This window comes from Agelaius phoeniceus, chromosome 28, assembly GCF_051311805.1.
Source record: "Agelaius phoeniceus isolate bAgePho1 chromosome 28, bAgePho1.hap1, whole genome shotgun sequence".
Classification (NCBI taxonomy): Eukaryota; Metazoa; Chordata; class Aves; order Passeriformes; family Icteridae; genus Agelaius; species Agelaius phoeniceus.
Genome location: NC_135292.1, coordinates 6,894,553 through 6,916,572, shown reverse-complemented (window position 1 = coordinate 6,916,572; position 22,020 = coordinate 6,894,553). Strand labels below are relative to the sequence as shown.

Here is a 22,020-nt window from a genome sequence, read left to right as displayed (position 1 = left end):
TAGAGAGAAATGGAGAAGAGAAAAAAATTCAGGCCAAACCAAAGGACAAGCAGGCAGGTGTGTTCCCAACATGGATCACAGGGAATGTGAGTGACCAGGGCTGTGCCCAAAGTGCCTCTTCCAGTGGGGGATGGAGCTGCAGCAGCGCACGAAGCTCTTCCCGCACTCGGGGCACTCGCAGGGCTTCCCTTACCGGTGCCTCCGTTGGTGTCGGGTCAAGTGAGAGCTGCTGGAGAAGCTCTTCCCACACTGGGGACACTCGTAGGGCCTCTCCCCAGTGTGGATGCGCCGGTGGGTGACGAGGGTGGAGTTGAGCTTGAATCCCTTCCCGCAGTCGGGGCATTGGAAGGGCCTCTCCTCTGTGTGAATCCGATAGTGCATGAGGAGATTGGAGCTGGTCTGAAACCTCTTCCTGCATTTATCACACTCGTAGGGCCTCTCCCCTGTGTGGGTGCTCCGGTGCCTGACGAGGTTGCAGTTGCGCTTGAATCCCTTCCCACAGTCGGGGCATTGGAAGGGCCTCTCCTCTGTGTGACTCTGATAGTGCTGGAGGAGACTGGAGCTGGTCTGAAACCTCTTCGCACACTTGGAGCACTCATAGGGCCTCTCCCCCGTGTGGGTCCTCTGGTGCACGATCAGGCTGGAGCTCGCGCTGAAGCTCTTCCCACACTCCCCACACTCGTAGGGCCGTTCCCCAGTGTGGATCCTCTGGTGCCTGATCAGGTGGCAGTTCCTCCTGAAGCTCTTCCCACACTCCACGCACGTGTGGGGCTTCTCCCCATCATGGAGCTGCTCATAGAGCACCAGCTCCGAGCTCTGGCTCCATCTCCGGCCACCTTCCCGGCCCAGGCTGGCTCTTTCCCCCTCACATCCCCGCCATCTGCGTTTGCAGCCCCTCCTCGCGCGGCATCTCCGGGCCTTTTCCTCCCCGTTGGCTTCCTGCGCCGTGGAGCCGCTCAAAACGGCCTCTGCCACCAGGCTCTGCCGCGGGCATTTGTCCTCCCTGCTCTCCATGCTCAGTTCCTGCTCTGGGGGAGGAAGGACAAGGACAGCATGGGATTTGCCTCCGTGCCACAGGCAAGGGCAACGAGATCCCCCCAGGGCACACCCGGGGACGCACTGCCCCCTCTTGGCTCTCCCCATTTCGGGATGCCGGGGCTGTTTGGGCTCCCGGGCTCCCTTCTCCCCTCATTCTCTGCTCTGCGCTGCAGCGGCTCCAAGGAGTCCCCCCTGCCCCTCTCCAGGCTCTTGAGGCTCCCGCCAATGGCGGCGCTCCCCCCTCTCTGGCCTCCCCACTTTGGCCTCCTGGGGCACACAGGGCTCTGCTCCTCCAGGCTGCCTCTGCCGGCAGCCGCCACCGCCACCACCCCGATGTCCCCCCGAGGGGCCTTTTCCGCTCAGCCTTGGACTTCTTCATTCTCCAAAAATCCCCCAAAAACCCAACCCAGGGACCCCCCGGGATATCCGGGCCGGGCTCCCCCTCCCCGCTCACCGGAGCCATGGGGGGGGGCGATGATCCCACAGGTGGGGGCTGTGAATTCAGGCAGGGCTCGAGACCGCGTGGCTGCCTCAGGCTCAACCTAGATCTGCCCTTGTCCTCTCCTCCTCCCGCTCCGCCTCTGGGGTTCTCAACTCCACCTCCCCTAAGCCCGCTCTTCCCTGAAGCAGGCCTCGGGCGCTCTCCCCGACACCACAACCGAAGCCCCCGCCAGCCTCCAGAAACGGAGGTGAAGCACTAAGAAAGAGAACGCGAATCCAGAAGCAGATTGCGAGATCCCGACTCCTCAAGCCTTCTCCTTCTCGCCTTCACCAGACCGAGACGACGACGAAGAAGCGAAGCGAACAACGGAGAAGGAGAACGGAGAAGGAGAAGGAGAAGGAGAAGGAGAAAGCAAGACGAAAGCCGAACGCATCCTCCTCCTCCTTCTCTAGCAGGCGAAGGAGAAGAACGTCGAACCTCCTCCTCCTCCTCCTCCTCCTCTCCTCTCTCCTCCTCCTCCTACTCCTCCTCCTCCTCCTCCTCCTCCTCCTCCTCCTCCTCCCTCCTCCTCCTCCACTCCTCCTCCTCCCTCCAAGACGACGCAGAAGAACTCCTCCTCCTCCTCCTCCTCCTCCTCCTCCCTCCTCCTCCTCCTCCTCCTCCTCCTCAGAAGAAGCCTCCTCCTCCTCCTCCTCCTCCTCCTCCTCCTCCTCCTCCTCCTCCTCCTCCTCCTCCTCCTCCTCCTCCTCCTCCTCCTCCTCCTCCTCCTCCTCCTCCTCCTCCTCCTCCTCCTCCTCCTCCTCCTCCTCCTCCTCCTCCTCCTCCTCCTCCTCCTCCTCCTCCTCCTCCTCCTCCTCCTCCTCCTCCTCCTCCTCCTCCTCCTCCTCCTCCTCCTCCTCCTCCTCCTCCTCCTCCTCCTCCTCCTCCTCCTCCTCCTCCTCCTCCTCCTCCTCCTCCTCCTCCTCCTCCTCCTCCTCCTCCTCCTCCTCCTCCTCCTCCTCCTCCTCCTCCTCCTCCTCCTCCTCCTCCTCCTCCTCCTCCTCCTCCTCCTCCTCCTCCTCCTCCTCCTCCTCCTCCTCCTCCTCCTCCTCCTCCTCCTCCTCCTCCTCCTCCTCCTCCTCCTCCTCCTCCTCCTCCTCCTCCTCCTCCTCCTCCTCCTCCTCCTCCTCCTCCTCCTCCTCCTCCTCCTCCTCCTCCTCCTCCTCCTCCTCCTCCTCCTCCTCCTCCTCCTCCTCCTCCTCCTCCTCCTCCTCCTCCTCCTCCTCCTCCTCCTCCTCCTCCTCCTCCTCCTCCTCCTCCTCCTCCTCCTCCTCCTCCTCCTCCTCCTCCTCCTCCTCCTCCTCCTCCTCCTCCTCCTCCTCCTCCTCCTCCTCCTCCTCCTCCTCCTCCTCCTCCTCCTCCTCCTCCTCCTCCTCCTCCTCCTCCTCCTCCTCCTCCTCCTCCTCCTCCTCCTCCTCCTCCTCCTCCTCCTCCTCCTCCTCCTCCTCCTCCTCCTCCTCCTCCTCCTCCTCCTCCTCCTCCTCCTCCTCCTCCTCCTCCTCCTCCTCCTCCTCCTCCTCCTCCTCCTCCTCCTCCTCCTCCTCCTCCTCCTCCTCCTCCTCCTCCTCCTCCTCCTCCTCCTCCTCCTCCTCCTCCTCCTCCTCCTCCTCCTCCTCCTCCTCCTCCTCCTCCTCCTCCTCCTCCTCCTCCTCCTCCTCCTCCTCCTCCTCCTCCTCCTCCTCCTCCTCCTCCTCCTCCTCCTCCTCCTCCTCCTCCTCCTCCTCCTCCTCCTCCTCCTCCTCCTCCTCCTCCTCCTCCTCCTCCCTAACCCCACCTCCTTCTCCTCCTTCCATCGCTGCTCTCTCTCCGCCTTCATCCCTGCCCCTCCTCCTGCCCCCTAACCCCGCCTCCTCCTCCCCCTCCATCCCTGCCCTTCCCTCCCTCCTCCTCCTCCCCCAGCAGCAGCCACACCCTCGGTGCCCCGTTCCCGCAGCCCTCGCAGCCCGCGGCAGCAGCGGCCATGGAGCCGGGCCAGGTCGGCATGGGCAGCGCGGGGCTCTCGGCTGCTCCCAGCCGCTGCGGGCGGGGGGAACCCGGCCCGGGCCAAAGGAGAGGCAAACTGGGCAAACTGGGGGCTGCACATCCAAACTGGGCCTTACTGGGGACCCTGCCTGGCCCCTGCCAGCCCTTGGGGCTCCTCTCGGCACATCCGCCAGGGGGGAACGCACACAGGCCTGGGGGATCCCAGCAGTGGCAGCACTGCCAGGGACTGGGCTGCACTGGGATCGTACTGGGAGTGACTGGGACTGTACTGGCTTTGTACTGACATCATACTGGGACTGACTGGGCTGATCTAGGAAGCAACTGGAACCACGCTGGAGGCAGCTGGGACCATACTGGGAGAGACTGGAAGCAACTGGGATTATACTGGGACCCCACTGGTAGGGCTGGCATGTGACTGGGATCAAACTGGAGCTTACTGGGATCATATTGGGGTTGAAAGGAAGCGACTGGGATCACACTTTGGGCTACTGGGAGCAGCTGAGGGAAATTGGGATGATGCTGCAAGCAAACTGGAGGAACTGGGAAGGACTGGATGCATGCTGGGGGCAACTGGGATATACTGGGAGTGTCTGGAACCACACTGGGGGGACTGGAACCACACTGGGAACAACAGGGACCATGCTGGGGGCAACTGGAACCACACTGGGGGCAACTGGGAGTGAGTGGGACCATGCTGGGAGGGACTGGGATCATCTGGGGAGTGACTGGGACTAGAGCAGGGGCAACTGGGTCCAACTGGGACCATCCTGGGAGTGTCTGTAACCATAGGGGAGTGATGGAAGCACACTGGGAACAGCTGGGCCCATGCTGGGAGCAACTGGGATCCCACTGGGGGCACTGGCATCAGACTGGGAGTGACTGGGAGCAACTGGGATTAGACTGCAAGGGACTGGGATCATACTGGGAGTGGCTACACTCATACTGGGATTATACTGGGTGTGAATGGAACCTGACTGGGGCTTACTGGGAGCTACTGGGCCCATGTTGGGAGGAAAATGTGACCCACTGGGAGCAACTGGGATCGGCTGGAAGGTTCTGGAACCATGCTGAGAGGACTGAGACTACAACTGGGGCAACTGGGATCATCCTGGGAGCAACTGGGGCTACCCTTTGAGCAACAGATGGAAAGTGGGATGATGCTAGAGGAAACTGGGAGGAACTGGGAAAGACTGGGATCATTCTGAGGTAACTGAAACATACTGGGAGTGTCTCTAACCATCCTGGGGGCACTGGAACCACCCTGGGAACAGCTGGGATCATGCTGGGAGCAACTGGGACGATGCTGGGGGAAACTGAATCTGCCCTGGAGGCAACTGGGCACGACTGGGACCCTGCTGGGAGGGACTGGGACTATTCTTGGGGCAACTGGGATCATCATGGGAGGAACTGGGAACAGCTGGAATTATGCTGGGAGCAACTGGGATGACACTGGGATCCTAGTGAGAGCAGCTGAGGCCATGCTGGGTTACACTGGGATCTCATTGAGAGCGACTGGAATCACACTGGGATTGACTGGGAGTGGCTGGTTTTGTGGATTTTGGGGGTTTGGATTTTGGGGGATTTTCTTGGCATTTTGAGGGGGAGTTTTTCTGGGGGTGGTTGGGGGTTTATTGAAATTTCTTGTGGCTCTTTTTGAATTTTGGGGGTTTTATTGGGATTTTGTTGGGATTTTTTGGGATTCTCAGAAATTCCTGGGGTTTTATTGAGATTTTTAGGAGATTTTGGGGCATTTTATTGGAATTGTGGTAGCATTCAGAGGGATTAATTGGGGATTTGGGGTTTTTGGGATTTTTGGTGGGATTTGGGGGTTTTTGGGTGTTGCCAGGATTTCTTTGGATCTTGGGGGTGATTTTGTGGGACTTTTTCTGGTTTTGGGGACATCTTTGGGGGATTTGCAGAGTTTAATCAGGATTTTTTGGGATTCCAAAGGATTTTGTGGGTTTATATTAGGATTCTGGGGTGTTCTAATGGGATTTTCAGAGATTTAATTGGGATTTTGTGGGTTTTATTGGGACTTTTGGGGCTTTTAAGGAGATTTTGGTGCCTCTCAGCCCTTCCCCACACCCAGGGAATGCCCCAAAGCCCCCCTAAAATTCCACTAAAACCCCACAAAATCCCCCAAAATTACAAGATAACCCTCAAAAACCCCAGGGAATCTCCAAACATCCCAGTGGAACTCACCAAAATTTAAAAAAACTCACTAAATTTTCAATAAATCTCCCCCCAAAAGCCCCCACAACTCCAACAAAACACCCAAAATCCAAAATCCCCCAGATCAACAAAACCCCCCAAAATCACATAACCATCCCAAAACCCAATAATTCTTCCCAAAAACCCCAATACTTCCCCCCAAACTCCAAACAAAATCCCCCAAAGCCCAAAAAAGCCACCCCCAAATCCCCAAAAACCCTCTCAGAACCCCAAAATCCGCACAAACCCCCCCAGACTCAGTGGGGCCGTCCTGGATCAGGGGGCACCGGCCGGTGGAACAGGAGCCACTTCAGGGGGCCCTGGGAGCTTTTTGGGGAGGGGGCACCATGGGAGACCCCCCCAAAAATGGGGGGGGGGGAACCCCTGCTGTGCCCCCTCCCCTCGAAACCCCCAGACCCCGGTTCAGGGTGGGCCTGGGACCCCCCGGGACCCCCAAATCTCCCCCGGGACCCCTCCAGGAACGCCCAACCCCGCAGAGCTCCCCCAGTGTTGGCCCAGAACCTCTCTGGACCCCCAAACCCTCCCCAGGACCCCAAAACCTCCCCAGGACCCTCAACCCCCCCCAGTTCTCCCCAGAATTCACCCCAGACCCACCTGAGACGCCCCCAAATCCATCAAACTGCCCCAAATCCCCCTCAGACGCCTCAATCCCCCCAAACCTCATGAAATCGCCTCAGACTCCTCGAAATTCCCCAGACCCACCTCAGAACGGCCCAGATCCTCTCGCAATCCCCCAAAATCCCCTCAGACTCTCCCAATTCCTCTCAGTTCCCCCTAAACCCACCTGAGAATGCTCCAGACGCTCTCAAGCTCCCCCCAAAGCTCCCTAAAGCCCCCTCAGACCCACCAAAGCCCCCTCAGACCCCCTCATTCCCCCCAAACCCACCGCACACCCTCGTGTTTCCCGTCGATGCCCCCAAAAATCCCCAATTTCCCCTCAGACCCGCCCCAAACCCCCCCAGTTTGCCCCCGGCGCCACCTCAGCTCCGCTCTCCCTCACAATCTCGCGCCTCCACCGCGTGTGCGGGCTCCCAGCAATGGCGGCGCGCCCCGCCCCGAACCAACCAATCAGGGCGCTGCACATCCCTGAACTAACCAATCACGGCGCGGATCCCCCAGCAAGGCCCGGCTCCCCTGCGCTGTTCCAGCCAATCAGAGGCGAGCCGGAAGCGGCGCCCCCTTCCCCGCCGCCGCCGGGACCCCCCGGGCTCGGGACAGGAGCGGGAGGGGCCTGAGAGGGGATCGGGGGGGGCGGGGGAGGGTCCGGGGGGTCAGAGGGGGCTTTGGGGAGGGGTCCGGGGGTTTGGGGGGGGTCTGGGGAGGGGTCCTGGGGCACTGTGGGGGGACCTGGGGGGTGCGGATGGGTCCTAAGAGGGGTCTCGAGGAGGGGTCGCGAGACGTGAGACACTCATGCCACAGTGTAAGCTGTAAGCGAAAGGAATTTTAAGAGCTGTTTTGGTTATTTCAGAGAAAGTTTAAAAGGGAGAAGCTGCTGTGTGATGTTATGATCGATTTTTGGTGCCAGAGTCCAAGGAGTTTAGGGCTGGAAATCCCAGCCCCACTGGATCCAAATGAGGAAATCACCTGGCCCTGTCCTACCAAGGTGTCACGTTGGTGAAATTAAAAGGCAAAACACGGTCCATAAGACAGAAAGGAAAGTGGTACTGCCTCAAGAAAACCTCTTAAGCAAGTCTGGCTGCACTTTTTATTCAAGAGAAAAGCAACGTTCAGGAGAAAATGAAAAGTGTTTTGCATGGCTGATCAAAGACATCTGGAAGATTTAGAAGAAAGCCCAGCAAGCTGCTGCAATTGATAAAAAAAGATTAGTGCAGAGCAATTTTCTTGGAGATTGCCAGGAAAGAGCAGAATAGCAGAGAGCAGAGAAAGGGATCCACCCTGAGGTGTCTTGTCCATATCCATGACTGACTCCAACAAATCCAAGAATATCCTGAGCTGGAAGGGACTCACAGGGATCATGAGTCTGACTCATGGCCCTGCGCAGGACATCCCACCACAGGTCTGAGAGCCTTGTCCAAACATTCCTTGAATTCACAGGGGCTGGGACCATTCCCTGGGGAGTCTGTTCCAGTGTCCAGCACCCTCTGGTCCAAATCTGATGAAAACTGCACCAGGACAGAGTCCAAACCCAAAGACTAAGGAAAGTCAGGAGACCCCTTGGTCTGAATGCACCGAATGTCCCAGCACCAGACCCATGGTTCAGAATGGGCAGTCATCAATGCAAGATTAACTAATTGTGGGAGTCAGAAGTAAGTTGTAGTGATATAAATTGAGGTTTTTGGCCTCACTGAAAGGTGCAATGGCCACAAGCTTTCAACGGAGGACTCACAGGAAGAAATGTTAGATTTCCTAAAAGGCCAGTTGAGGTTTTGGAGGATGGAGCCCACCAAGACCTCCAGAAGTAGGAGAGGGGCTGAAAGGATGAAGTCAGCAGGGACAGAAATGGGGGAAAAGCCACACTTGCCAAGGAAATTCCAGAAGCAGTGATGGCAACAGCAGCACTGGCTCCAGCTTCCTCAGCTTCTTCTTTAAGGTGGGAAAGGAGGAAAAGGGGGGGAAGATGTTCTTAGAAGGGAAGGCTTGGCACTGATGGGGCTGTGGACTCCTCGCCTGAAACTCCCTGAAACTGTGACACTGGCTCAAACCACGGCACTTTTTAAAAGCTAGTTTTCTTGAGAGCAAAATTTTGAGTCTTGAAAGTGATCTCAGGCTTCACACCTTATCTGAGAAAAGTTTTTAAACAAACACTGAAATTCTCAGTGACATAATAGAGATACAAGGGTAGGCATTGAGAACTCCTTGATTCCCCTGGATCATAATGCATCTTAGAATCAGCTTAATAAAGGAGGAATGGATTTAGGTGCTGTCTCAAGTCCAACATTTATTAATATTTGTGGGTGTGGATGTTGTGGCTGCCCCATCCCTGGAAATGTTCCATGCCAGGCTGGATGGGCTTGGAGCAATCTGGGATGCTGGAAGGTGTCCTGTGGCAGGGGGTGGGACTGGATGAGCTTTAAGATCCTTTCCAGCCTGAACCATTTGGGGATTCTGTGATTCCATGAACACGTCCACACCCAGCCTTACTCCAAACGTGTCAAGCAGGGACGGGGGGTTGGCAGTCCCCAGACAACAGTGGGCAGGAGGAGAAGAAGCTGGCACGGATTAACTGAGCTGCTCTCCACAGAAAGAGCAGCAAGGGGGATTCTCAGCCAGGACCAGCCACAGAGGGACCCGGGCTCCTCCCTGGATGTGAGGGGGAATGCAAACAAGAGGCGTCACACATTCCTCTGTGCATCCCTCACCTGCAGCTGGCCTGAGGAGGGGGCCAGCTCACGGCCAAAGGGAAGGGTGTGTTTGTGCAGCATCCCGGCTTCCATGTGGGCCAAAGCAGAGCCAAACTCCCGTTTGATTAATGAGCCCTTGGATCCAGCTCCCTGCCTCCCTCCGCGTGCAAGGAGCACGATCCCAGCAGCACGCACTGCTGGCCTTCAAGGGCTGGCTGGGGCAGCTCCTGATAGCGCTGTTTATTCAGCTTCCCCAAGGAAACAGTGTGGATTTTATTAAATGATCCCATCAGTGTTTCTCCATGCTGTCAGTGCAGACTCCAAAGGATGATTCCTGTTGGCTCGTAGGTCTTTGTCCGCGCACCGAGAGCGGCAGCCAAGGACAAAGCGTTGCGGGACGGGGCAGTGGGAGCCCTGCTGCTCCGGCTGCGCGGCCCTGCCAGGCTCTGAGCCCCCCGTGCCACATGCCAGGCCACAAAGGGGACAGCTGGCCCGCCAAGGACAGTGACACGAGGCACAGGGACACCTGGGGCTGCCCTTGGTGCTGTCACACTCCCGCATGGATGGCTTCAAGGGAGAGAGGCACAGCCCATGGAGACCCAGCCACAGGCAAGTCCTTTATGCTATTTGAAGTGGCACGGATCCTTTTATCCCAGAAAAACGGCACCTGTTTGTCACCTGCTGGTTCTTAGCCCTAAGAACTACATTGATACTGCCAGGCCAGTTTTCTGCCTATTTTTGCCATTTTTCCACCCCATCATTCCCTGATTTTATTCCCCAAACCGATTTTGCCTGTTTTGTATGCACGCTGGTTTTCACCTCAGGAGTGAAGCAAATAATCCACTCAGTGAAGAAAACACAGCTATGAAGTGGAGGACTGTCCCCTTTGGGACACAAAAGCCACAGCCACCCACACTTGGACAAAGCAAGCTGTGGCAAGGCCAGGAGTGACTGTGCAGTCAGTATGGATGGAGCCAGGAGTACATTCCCAGGGAATCCTTCACATGGGCTTGGAGAGGTGTCCAAAATGCAAAGCCCATTCTTTTCAGAGTACTCCCCTGTGTTGCTCTGAGTTTGTGCTGAGGTTGTGGGAATGAGCCAATCCTGGGATGTATCTTCCCATACTGAAAAAAATCCAAGGTTTTTGCTGGCAGGCACCACCTTTGTGTGTGTGTGTGTGTGTGTCCAAGGGCTTTGCTCTCAAAGCTCACCCTGAAGATCCACCAGATGCCTTGGTCACTTGCTCTCTCTGCCAAATGAGCAGAGGGCTCATGCTCTGGGTGAGGGGGGTCACAAAAACACATCCAGCAACTCCATGGCCCTGTGAGCTGCTGAAAAATCAGACCAGAAGCTCTGGAGCTGCTTTTCATGCACATGGCATGGCTGAGTGAGCCTGCTCCTCACCCTCCTGTTTAAACACAACCTCTGCCCTCAGCTGCAGCGAGAGTGTTTCACCCTGTGCGAGGCTCCCAGGGAAGATCTTCCTCTTTGGGAAACTGCAGGTGGAGTGGATGTTTTGAAGAGGTTCAAACCTCCCGTCTCTCACCCATGGAAGGTCACTGTGATCACTGTAAAACAGAGCTTTCAGGTTGTTGGAGCCTAGCCTGTGACTTCCCCACTGTTTTTGTCAGCACCTGCACACCCCAAATGTTTCTATGCCTAAAACAGCACTACTGAGAGCTCAGAGTGATGCTGTAGAGAGGATCTGGGGGGAGCCTGTGCAGGACAGTAAAAGTGCAGCTCAGTTTCTGGCATATTTTGGGTTAAAAATCATCACATGCTGAAAGCAAAAGTCAGAATTGAACCAAACAAAAATGCATTTATCATCCACAAGTCTAAGATCCTGCAGAATCAAGAAGCTTTCCTTGCCCAGCTTTGGAAAGATCACTTCTCTGGCCTAAACCCTACTTATGCTTCTTGTTTCTTCTTTATTTCCTAATTTTTTTTTTAAATTCTTCTTAGGTCTTCAGTTTATTAAGCCATCGTCTAGCCATCCATTGCACTGCAACAAACCTTGGACCAAGCTCCAGGAGCTTGTGGCAATGGCCAGAGCAGCTCTGCAGGGACTGGCTCACAAGGGCTGGGGCAGGGTGACAGTGTGTCCCCTTGCAAAGGACAGGCACCAGCACACAGCTGCTCTCCTTCCCTCCGTGCTGGCCACTCAGTGGGTGAAGTGTTTCTTCTTCTGGCTGCAGAGAATGAGGCTCCAAAATCTGGCAGCAGTAACAAGGAAATGGAACAGCCTTGCCTTTCTTCAGGGTGAGGGCTGCTGTGTCTGGATTTCAGCAGCTCTCAAAAGACCACCAAGCCAGCCCATTTCCTGCCACTCCAGTGGGAAAGGGTGGCATGAAAGCCCAAGTCTCAGGTGTCCGCATGGACATGCCTAAGCAGAGACAAATCACAGAATCCCAGAATGGTTTGGGTGGGAAGGGACACTAAAGATCATTCATTCCACTGCCTTCCACTATCCTATTGCTCCAAGCTCCTTCCAGCCTGGCCTTGGACACTCCCAGGGATCCGGGGCAGCCACAGCTTCTCTGGGCAGCCTCTTCCAAGAGCTGCATCCAAAAAAGTCACAGAGGCGCCTGCGTGCACTTTGCAGGTGAATCCCTCACTGGGGCAAGGAGATGAGCTCAAGCTCTGAGTCTTGCAGGGAAATGTTTCCCCTAAGCCAGCATAAAGACTGACTATGTTACTGCAGGCTGGAGAAACCCCTGAAATAGTGACATACAGCTGAAGGGAAGAATATATTGGGAAGGGAATCATCCGGCCGGCTGGGAAACGCAGGGCTCTGAAAGGGGATGGGGCGGCACAGGAAGAACATTCCTTTCTCACTCCAAGCGCCTGCAGCCGCTCGGGAAGCACCGGCCGGGGCCGCCCGCTCGCAGCCCGGGGCCGGCAGCGCTGCTCCTGCCGCGGGCAGATGCTGCTCTGGGCGGCCGCAGGCTCATCCCGGACCAGCAGCATGGATGGAGAGCGATGAGGTGCCCGGCAAGAGGCAGCCTGAGCCCCAGATGCTGCGGGGGGCTGGCGATCGCCGCCTGTGCCGGGTGCGGGCGGCCGCGGGCGGCGGGGTCACCCTGCCCTGTGGCCACCGCTGGGCTGCGCGCATGGAGAAAGAGGGAGAGGGCAGCGCGGGGCTGCAGGGCTGTGCTTTGCAATTCCGCGCCGTGCTCGCTTCTCTCTGCCCTCGGAAGATGGGGAGAACTGCAGTTGCTTCGTGCTCTCAGCTCAAACGGGGCTTTACAGCCCCTTCCCCACCTTGCCGAGGGGCACAGAGGAGTGGATCAGCCTCAGAGCAGGGCTCCTTTCCAGCACCCTGCTGCTCATCTCCTTGTCTCTGCATCTGCTTGGCCACACTGTTTCATTAATTTGTCTGTTCTTCCCCAAATTTCTGAATTATTGTCAAAACCAGGGCTTGTGGATACATGGAAGTGAAGAATGAAACCCCTCTCCTGCGTCTGAGGCTGACAAAGCCATACTTGGGATGTCAAGGCCAACCCAAATGACCAGATGAGAGTAGGAACTGCTGAGGCAGCCCCTGGCTCCCCCTTAAGCAGCACAACCCCCTACACTGTGTCATGGTTTGACACTGGCACAATGCCAGTGCCCCCATGAGAATACCCTCTCCCTGGTTTCTGCTGTGAGATGGGACCAGGAATAAGCACAGCAGGCTCCCACTTAGGAAAAAAAAATTATTAACCAAACTACAAGGGAAAGGAAAAAAAGAAAAAAAAAAAAAAAGAAACACACAAGGAAAATGAAAACCTCACAAATACATCTCCTCCTCCTCCCCACCAAATTCCCAACACAATACATCCCCCAAATCATCGACTCTCAGTCTGGCACCACCCTTCAGAATACTCCATCCTCAGTTCATCAAGAGGAGAAGGAGTCCTTCTTGTGCCAATGGGGACCTCTTCCTTTCATGTCCAGCGCTCTCACCACTGAACACGGACCAGAGCTGCTCCTAGGGTTGTCTTTTTAAGGATGCTTTGTCCCGATCCAAAAAGGGCACAGTCTCTCCTTTGGGACACCTGTCCCCCCCATATTTCACCCCCTGGGGCCGAGGGGTACCAACACTGAACCTTCTTGGTCCTGAGGCATTGCCTCCCCCTGGATGCAGTCTCTGTGTCACAAGGAACATGGTTCTGTCCATGGCTGTACAAAAAGAGTCCAGCAAAAGCCACTCCATCATCTCTTCCCACTAAGATTCTTCTCTATTCTTCCAACATCTCTCACTTGCCCAGACCTTTCTCACACTTGCCCATTTCTTCTTCATCTTCCACTCTATCTCTCTTCTAGGAGAGGTCAATGTTCTGTAAAGTTCTCATTCTCCAAAAAGGGGTTAAAAGCTCCTACAAGCGTCCGGCTGCACCCCCCCTTCTTCTCCGTCCCAGCCGTGCTGCCGGCACAGGCCCATGTTTATCAAGGTTCAAGGTCACAGTCCCAGGCACCGTCTCTCTCTCTCTCTCTCTGTCTCCCGGGGGGCTGCCCGATGGCTCCCGGTGTCTCTCTCTCTCTCTTCCACCCTTCCAGCCCCGGGCTCAGGCCTACCTCTCCCGGCCACATGGCTTTTCCCCTCCGCCCGCCCAGCCAGCAGCTGGGCCGGGGCAGAGACCCGAACTCTTTCCCCACGGAAACCCAAGAGAACTTCCCCCGCGAGTGCTCTGCTTTTAACCCCTGTGTTCTCAGAGGCGCATCCAATGCCCCAGGGGCCACATTAGGTGCCAATATTAAAATCTGAGCACCCATTGGCCTAACCACAGCATCCCAGAAAACATGTTTCCTGTCAAACCACCACACATGGGGAGGAAAGTTGAAGTGGAGGAAAGTTTAGTGGTTTAGAGTTCAAGATCTAGAAAAAATCAAAGTAGTTATAATGGTAAACAAGAAGTTTAGGATGCAGTGCTGGAGGTTTGTGTGTCATAACACGATTGGCTAAGGAAGCTTACAGCTTACACTGTAGCATGATGTGGGAACACAGGAAATTCCTCTGGCTGCCCTGGAGGACTCGAGCCCCTGCCCAGGGCATTCAGAGACCCTGGCACAGAGCCCAAGACCCCTGTGCCTTCGATTTAGCCCTTGGAAAAATCAATTACCAACCTTGTAGGAAGAATGACAAGCTGCCAAAGTTTCAGTAGAATGATAGTGAATTTATCCCAGGGTGAAAAATAGATTGTTGGGGTTTTTAGAATGGGGCTTCAGGGGGCGAGAGTGAGGAATCTGGGCTTGTCCAGCCTTTCTCCTTCTTTTTCTTCTTCTTCTTCTTCTTCTTCTTCTTCTTCTTCTTCTTCTTCTTCTTCTTCTTCTTCTTGGCCTCCATCTTCTGCTGTGAGGGTGGCACTTTTAGTTTGGTTTAGAGTAGAAGCTCACTGTCTAGGTGATAGGTATTGGAAAGTATTTGTAAATATTGTACAGGTAGTTTTTAGGATTAAAAGATAACACTGGCCTGGGGCAGGAGAAAGAATTTTATAGATAAGATACAAGAAACAACCTTGAGAGCCAGAAATGAAGAGCTCTGACTCCTTCTTCGAGCGCCGGGCTGGGAAAAGAGACTTTGGAACTTATCTCGGGCTCACTCTGACCAGCGAGAGACCCCGAGTGCATGAGTCCGTAAGACGAAATACTGAAGGATTGGCTCCAAAACATAAATATCCTTGTTGGTCGTGTCTTCTTGACCAAGAAATCCTTCAAAGCTCTTGTAACTACAAGTCTTGCGGCCCTGTGAGCCATGCGGTGCAGATGGGAGCCCAACTCACCCTTCCTGTCTATGTAGAAGAGAAGAAAAAGCAATGGCATCATCTGAAAAACTCAGAGGTCCGCTCTCTAGCTCCTTCCAAACTCCTTCAAACCGCCCAAAGTGCGATTTAGCTTACAAATAGATGACAAGGACTCTTAGTGCTGGCTCTTGGACTCCAGAGCAGCTGCTTTAGAATCTTCCACAGAACCCTGTGCAGTTCTGTAGTGCCAGAAATGGATCATTTGAAGAAACTTTCCCAACTGACTTGCATGGAGGTTTGTTTGAAGGGTATTTGAGGAGAAAGGCTCCTGGCAGAGCTCTGGGCTTTGGCCTAGCTGTGTCCCCTGCTGATTGTCAAGTGTGCCATCAGCTGCAGGGCTTTCTGGGCTAAAACTATCATCAAGTCACTGGGACTTGCTCTTTTTGGCCTCTAAAAGCTGGAGCCACTTTTGGGGCAAATTTGGAGACCTCATCTCTGGGTGGATGGAGCAGCTAGGATTTTCCCAGTTGCTGGCAATGGTTCTCCAGGCCCTGGGTGTAAAACGGGGCTGCCCAGCAAGTGCGGATCTGCAAGATGATAAACAATTGTCTTGGTTTGAAAAGAGAGGTGTCTGCTAAGGAAGGCAGAAGCCTTCTTTGAAATGGAAAATGTCAATCCCCTCCCTTCAAATGATTCTCATTTAGAAATTCAAATGCTCTAGGGGAAAGATATGGGGATAGGACTGAGCCCGCAGAGCCGGGCAGCGTTTGCTGATGCTCTGAGCCCTTGCTAAAGATCCTGTGCGGGCTGTCTCAGACACCTGGGGCCAGGGATTCCTTCCAAGCTGGGCCACTTTGGCTGGGCCGGGGGCGGCCCCGGGGCAGAAGGCAGTGTGTGCAAGGGCCCTGGGTGGCACGCTGCAGCACGGTCACCGTGCCATGGAACGGAAGCCGGTGTCCAAGGCCCCTTTGTGACACGTGGGAAATAGAAGCTTGCCCGGCTGCTGGCAACACGCAACGGGGCACAACGGGACAGAGCGGTGCCGTGAGGAGCCCCCGCACAGCGCACTCGCTCCCGTCTGACCCGGAGCTTCTCTGCGGCGCTGTTCCTGCAGCTGAGCTCGAGGCCAGAGCACAGGACTCGCTGACCCGTGGCCTTCCTGAGGCTTCTATTCTGCAGCTGCCCTCAAGGGCAGAGCATGGGACTTGGTGCCCCAGAGCTTTCCCAAGGCATCTCTCCTGCAAGTAGCTCCAGGCACAGCCATGGAGCAGAGACCCCCGAGAGTGCCCAAGCTGGCCCGGGTGGAGGAGGAGGAGGAGGAAGAAGGCCCCGGAGCTGCCCTGGCACAGGAGACAGAAGAGGTGGTGCCGTTCCATCCAGCACAGGAGGGTGAGTGGCAGAGCTGGGCTGCAGGGCTGGAGCATGTGCCAATTGGTGCCATGCCATGCCATGCCATGCCATCCCCTGGGGAAATGCCCACAGACAGGATGGAAGAGGGGCCGCGCAGACACCCCGCAGTGGCCGTGCTCCATCCCCTGGGGCATCCCGGGGCTCTCCCTGCCTGGGCAGTGCAGGGCTGGGCTCTGTTCTCCGGCCTCTCCCGCAGCCCCTCAGCTCTGGCTGCGCTCTCTCTTTGCCAGATGCAGCCTTGGACCGGACTCAAGAGCCAGAGCCCACCCCTGGCCTGTTCCGCAGAGCAGCACAGGTACCTGCGGCCATCCCCACCTGGACCGGGCCTGCTGGCACTGCCCGGCTGAGCCCCGCGCTTGGAGCAGGCCATGGAATGTCCCTCTCTTCCCGCCCTTCCTTCTGCTGCAGGCTCTGCGGAGGCTCCTGCGCCTTGGCCGCACAAAGACCGGCGGCACCGGCACCGAGGGCACGGCCCAGCCCGACCCCAGGCCCGGCGAGCTGTGGGCAGAGGCTGCTGCCAGCTCAGCGTCCTCGGAGCTCGCAGCAGCCTCTGAGCAGGACATGGCCCAGGGCAGGGCGGAGGCTGACATGGCCCTGACTGAGGGCACGGCCACCACCCACACCCAGGCTCAGGGCGTGCCAGAGACTCAGACCATGCCCACACTGACCGGGACTCCTGCAGGCACTCTGGAGCTTTTCCAGAAGGGAGCTGCTTCTCCACAGCAGGTAAGCAGCCTGGGGCCAGGGCTGAAGGCCTCCCCGGATCACGTGGCCTCTCAAGCTACGTCCGCTGGACCCCCTCTGCCTTTGAGGCCATCACAGTGGGCTGGGAAGGGAAGCACTTCTTGGGGGAAGCTGGGCAATTGCTCCCTTGGACAGCACTCCAAGTCTTCCCCATGCCGCCTCCTCCAGGTGTTAGCCAGGGTCAGGGACATTCTCCAGAGACTGGCGTCCTGTGTCACTGTGGACGCCAGGCTGCAAATGGAGATTCTGAGCCTGACGGAGGAACACCCTGCTCAAGTGGTGATGAGCCTCCTGTGCTGTGCCCCGACGTGTGACAGGTACAGGGCACAACAGCCTCGAGAGCTCGGTGCTCCCTGGCCCGTAGGGCCCCTGGCCCTGTCCAGCCTGTCCAGCGGGCTCTGCCAGACAGGTGGAGAGCTGCGGGAGCCTCGGGCCCCTCTGTTTCCTGAGCCTCTGCCACGCTCCCTCCCTGCCCCTCAGGGCACCGGGGCTCTGTCACCCGGCCCCACGCAGCCACATGGGGCACGGTGCTGACGCACAGCTCTGCTCACACAGAGCCGCCGCGCTGATGTGGAGAGCCATGGGCACGTCGGGAGTGGCCGCCCAGGAGGTGCTTCCAGCGCTGCTCTCTGCCATGGAGGAGCAGCCGCCCTACGGCAGCTTCTCCTGCGGGGACAACAAGGCCGTCTTTGCCCTGGCTGTGAGTTTCTGGAGCTGGCCTTTGCGCGCCCTCCCGGTCGCCTCCCCAACAGCTCTCCCTGCTCTCCCCAGCCTGCAGCTCCCTGCCTGGGCTCAAAGCCGGCCTAGGGGCTGCAAGCCGTGTGCTTCATGGACACCCTGGCACTGAGTGCTGCCTCGGGCTGCTTTGTCTCTTGCAGGCCACTCTGGTGCTGTGGAGGATTGCCCCCATGTCCGAGTGGCACTATGCCATTCTGCTTCATTCTCCCCAACTGTTTGTGGCTCTGTTCTGGCAAATTGTCACCACCACAGGGCAGATGCCAGGGGACATTGAGACCTGGAGCTTCTGGAGGGCGTGCCGGGAGGAACACGGCCTTCCCTGCCACCCCAACAGGTGCCAGTCGCCCCGTCCTTCCCACGTCCTCGTGGCCAGGGCCAGCGCTCCCAGAGTGACCTGGCCTTTGCTCGGCACGCAGGTTTGCAGCGCAGACCATGAAGGCTCTGCTCTCCCGCCTGGGCTTTGGCAAGAATCTGCTGGCTTTGGAGCAAAAGCAGCTCTGGGACACCCTGCTCTGTGCCAACACCCAGCACTATGCAGCGGGTCTGCTGGCCAGGTGAGATCCCTTACTCCTGCCACCACTGCCAGCATTTGTGCCCCCTGCCCAGAGTGCCCCACACAGTCCCTGGGGTTGTCAGCGAGAGGGCCTTGTCAGCAAGGGAGGGCCGAGCAGACTGGAAAAGGCTGGGAGAGGAGGATGCCCAGGAGCAGCTGCCTCCCAAGGGGCCCATGTGCCTTTGCAGAGTGCTGGGGAAAGATCAGACCTCTGTGAGTCAGAGAGAGGTTTGCCCGCCCGGCTCAGGGCCTTGGTGCCTTTTTCCCCTGGCAGGGAGATGCGCCGTGGCTTGAGCCCCTTGTGTCCCTACATGGCCTCGCACCTGCTCAGCCTGCTGATGGGGAAGCAGCGCCGCTGGCATCTGCCCGCCCTGGCGTTCCTTGTGGAGGTGAGCCGGGTGTGCAGCGCTGCCTGGCTGAGCTGCCTCCCAGCTCTCTGCCCTCTGGGAGCCGCAGCCGCCTGGGACGCTGCCCGCGCCCTGTGCTGCTGCTGCTGCTGCTGCCTGGGCCCAGCCCTGTGCGGCTCCGGGCTCCTGCCGGCCGGCTCCCCCGTCACTGGCCTGTGCCTTTCAGCTCCTCGAGTGCCTGGACTTGAGCAAACACGGTCCCAGTGCCCTGCTGGTGGTATCCAGGCACCTGCCGAGCCAGTGCAGGGACAGGCTGCGCCTGGCGCTCAGAGGCCTCGTGGTGCTCAGCAAGGAGCCCTCGCTGGTGAGAAGGGGGCAGTGGCTGAAGCCCCGCTGGCAGCATGGGACTGGGCAATGCAGACCTCTGGGCTTGGCTGGCCTTTGGCAGCAGAGGCAGCTGCTCCCAGCTCTCCTGCCTCCTTCCTCAGCTGCCCCAGTGCCCCAAGCAGCTGTTGGTGCTGCGGCCGTTCACTGCTTCACAGCACAGCCTGGTCTTGCGCACAGGGAGAAGGAATACGTGGCCTCTATCAACACCTGGTGCAGCAGCTGGATGATCCAGATGCAGAGGTGGTCTGGATGAGCCTCTGTGTGCTCACACATATACTCCAGGACAAAGACCTCCTGCTACCCTTCACCGCCCTGAAGCTGGCTGAGCCCCTCCTGCCACACTTTGAGAACGTAAGGTTCTGTGCCCCAGCCAAGGGCACTGGATGCTACCTGGAAACTTTGTGCCATGTGCAGTTCTGGGCCTTTGCCCCAACGGGCCTGGAGTAGTTGGTGCTTAGGACTTTTCCTTTCCTTCCAGGACAACAGCCACGTGCAGCTGCTCTCCATTCAGCTCTTCTGCAAGGTGATGGAGCTGGTAGTGGAAGAGGGGGAAGAGCTTCTCACAACAGTCGTGAACCAGAGCCTGCTCCCTCTATTCTTGCACTGGCACGATGAGAACCTGCAGGTGGCCAAGGTGAGGTTTTCTGTGACGCTGCCGCATCCCTGGCAGGGGGCTCGGCCGCCTCCTGCCCCGGCGCCTGGCGGGCTCCAGCCTCCCCTGGCCTTGGTGCAGGGACCCGGGTCCCGCGCCCTGGGCTCTGGTGCCACCTGCGGCTCTCTGCCACTCTCCAGGCCTCCGGCCAAGCCCTGCTTTGTGCGGCACGCTTCCTGAGGAGGAGGGACCTGGAGGAGCTGCTGACGAAGGAGCGGCGGACGAAGTTCGCCGAGAGCCTGGTAAGGCCAGCCCGGGAGCCCGAGCCCTGCCCCCGGTGCTCGGTGCGGGGCGCTGGCAGCTGTGGCCCTGCCCGGCGCCGCAGCCGGGCCCGCCAGCCTGCGCCGCCCCCGCTGCTCCCTGCCCCGGGCCGTGCGGGCCGGCTCGGCCGCTGCTGGGCGCAGGGAGCGCCCGGCCGAGGGGCAGAGCCCGTGCCGAGCCTTCCCTGCCGGCGCTCCCCGCAGCTGCTGCAGGACGAGAGCCGAGTGGCCGAGCAGCTGCGCTGGGCCCTGCCGCGCCTGCGGAGCCCACAGAGGCCCCTGCGAGAGGCGGCCGTCAGGTTCATCGGTGAGCCCCGGGCCCGGCGCCCCTCCCTGCCCCTGGCCCGGCTGCTGCCCCGGCTACAGCGGGAGCCGCGCCCGGGCCGCTGCAGCCCCGGCCGCCCTCGGCGCTGCCGCCGCCCTCCCGCAGCCGAGCCCTCGGGCGGCAGCGTGCGGCAGGGGCCGGCAGGAGCCCTGCCCGGGCCGGAGGGCGTGCGGCCGCAGGGCTGGCAGCGCCCGTGCCGGGCAGCTGTGCCGCCTGGCGCCGCCACGGGCTCTGTCTTGCCAGGGCTCGCCGGAGTGCTCATGATGGGGCAGAAGGAGGAGCTCCAGGTCCTCACTGAGGGTGAGTCAGGGCAGCCACGTGGCAGCGAGCACCGCCGGGGGCAGCTGCACATCCCGGCCCCGCAGCTACAATCCGTGCCCGGGCTGCGGAGGGCTCTGCTCCCCGTGCGGACCAGGGGCGGCGGGGGCAGAGCCCAGAGAGCTGTCAGGGAAACGTGGGCGATCCGTGGCCAGCACCTTCCGGCCCAAGCCCTTGTCTCCCGCTCCCTCCTGGCCATGGCAAGAGCTGGCTGGGATGGCCCTGGCAGGAGGCTTTCCTTGGATTCCCTCAATCTGGCCTCTGACCGTGCCTCTGTTCCTCTCTTTTCCAGCTCTTCAAGCCCTGAAGGAAGATGAGAGCCCATCGTGCATGAGCAAACTGCTTCAGATGACCTTTGAAAGAAGATCTGCAGGACTTTGTTGGTCTGCTGGATCAGATGTACTGGCGTCCATCGGCGATTTCCAGTGCCCATTGAAGATGGGAGCACCTGCAGAGCAGGATGGACCAGCTGGAGCTCCAGGCACAGCTCTGGCTGCTCAGAGCTGAGCCCGTGGCAAGCTCCAGGAGCTCCTGCCATCTCTCTCCCTGTTGGCAGCTCCCTCCCTGCAGCCCTCAGGCCCTGCCCATCCCCTTTTCTGCCTCCCAGCTCAGCCCTCCCCTTCGCTTTGCCTTAATAAACTGTTAGGGTTTTTCACTTGAGCCGCGTCTCCGTGGAGCTGAAGCGACGCAAAACCAGAGGCCGGGGAGGCGCAGGGCCCTGCTGCCGTTCCCCTGCGCGCTGCGTTCTGGGCACGGACAGAGAGGAGCAAGGGCAGCTCAGGGTGCAGAGGTCCCTGTGCCGCTGCTCCAGGGGCCATTCCCAGCCAATCAGAGCGTTTGTCGCTGATGGCTCTCAGTGCCCAGGAGCGGAATTTGGGGCGGGGGGCGGTGACCCCGGCGATGGGGATGGGGCGTGCGGGGGCAGCTGGGGCCGCACTGGTGGCACTGGGGGCGCTGGGAGCCCCCCCGGCCGCGGGGGGAGCGGGGGTCGCGGGGAGAAGGGGGGCGGGGGGGCCCCAAATTCAACCAAAGGGGGGTCGGGACCCCCAAAGGGAGCAGGAGGGGCCTGGAACCCCCAAAACCAAGCACGGGGGAGGGGATTGGGGACTGGGGGAACGATGGGGAAGGGGTGGGAGAGTGGAGAAAAGAGGGGAATATGGAATATAAAATTCTCAAGTCTTCTTTACAATACTCCAACAATGATTCAACCCAAAAAAACAACTACTACTATAATATTACCAATGCATATAAATAAACAAATTATATATCAAGAAATACCTTTTGAAAGTTTTAACTCAATAACTAATATACTTTAGATAAAAAAATCTAAAAAACTAACATGCAATCTAACACACCTTAGTTAAAAATTCATATTACAAATATACTAAACACAAAACCAAACACCACTATAATTTCTCAAACATTTTAACCAAACAATTAAACTTTAATAATATTCTTTAGTACTCTTAAAATATTAACATTATTTTTAAAAATTTAATTGTGTGTGGGTGGTTTTATTTGGATATT

The 22,020-nt window shown here is 58.1% G+C and overlaps 2 protein-coding genes across 2 annotated transcripts in view; both read left to right on the top strand.

The window, feature by feature from the left end:
• Window positions 1-22,020, top strand: part of LOC143696089 (uncharacterized) — a 154,952-nt gene that overhangs the window by 111,998 nt on the left and 20,934 nt on the right. The window lies entirely within an intron of this gene.
• LOC143696034 (maestro heat-like repeat-containing protein family member 7) lies at window positions 12,006-21,187 on the top strand. The gene is made up of 15 exons (XM_077191245.1): window positions 12,006-12,186; window positions 16,400-16,464; window positions 16,578-16,895; window positions 17,082-17,230; window positions 17,469-17,613; window positions 17,792-17,985; window positions 18,068-18,205; window positions 18,479-18,593; window positions 18,778-18,915; window positions 19,116-19,289; window positions 19,417-19,572; window positions 19,731-19,832; window positions 20,055-20,157; window positions 20,419-20,475; window positions 20,786-21,187. Exons 1-15 carry the CDS (start codon window positions 12,006-12,008, stop codon window positions 20,998-21,000), a joined length of 2,250 nt encoding a protein of 749 aa, XP_077047360.1. The 3' UTR covers window positions 21,001-21,187.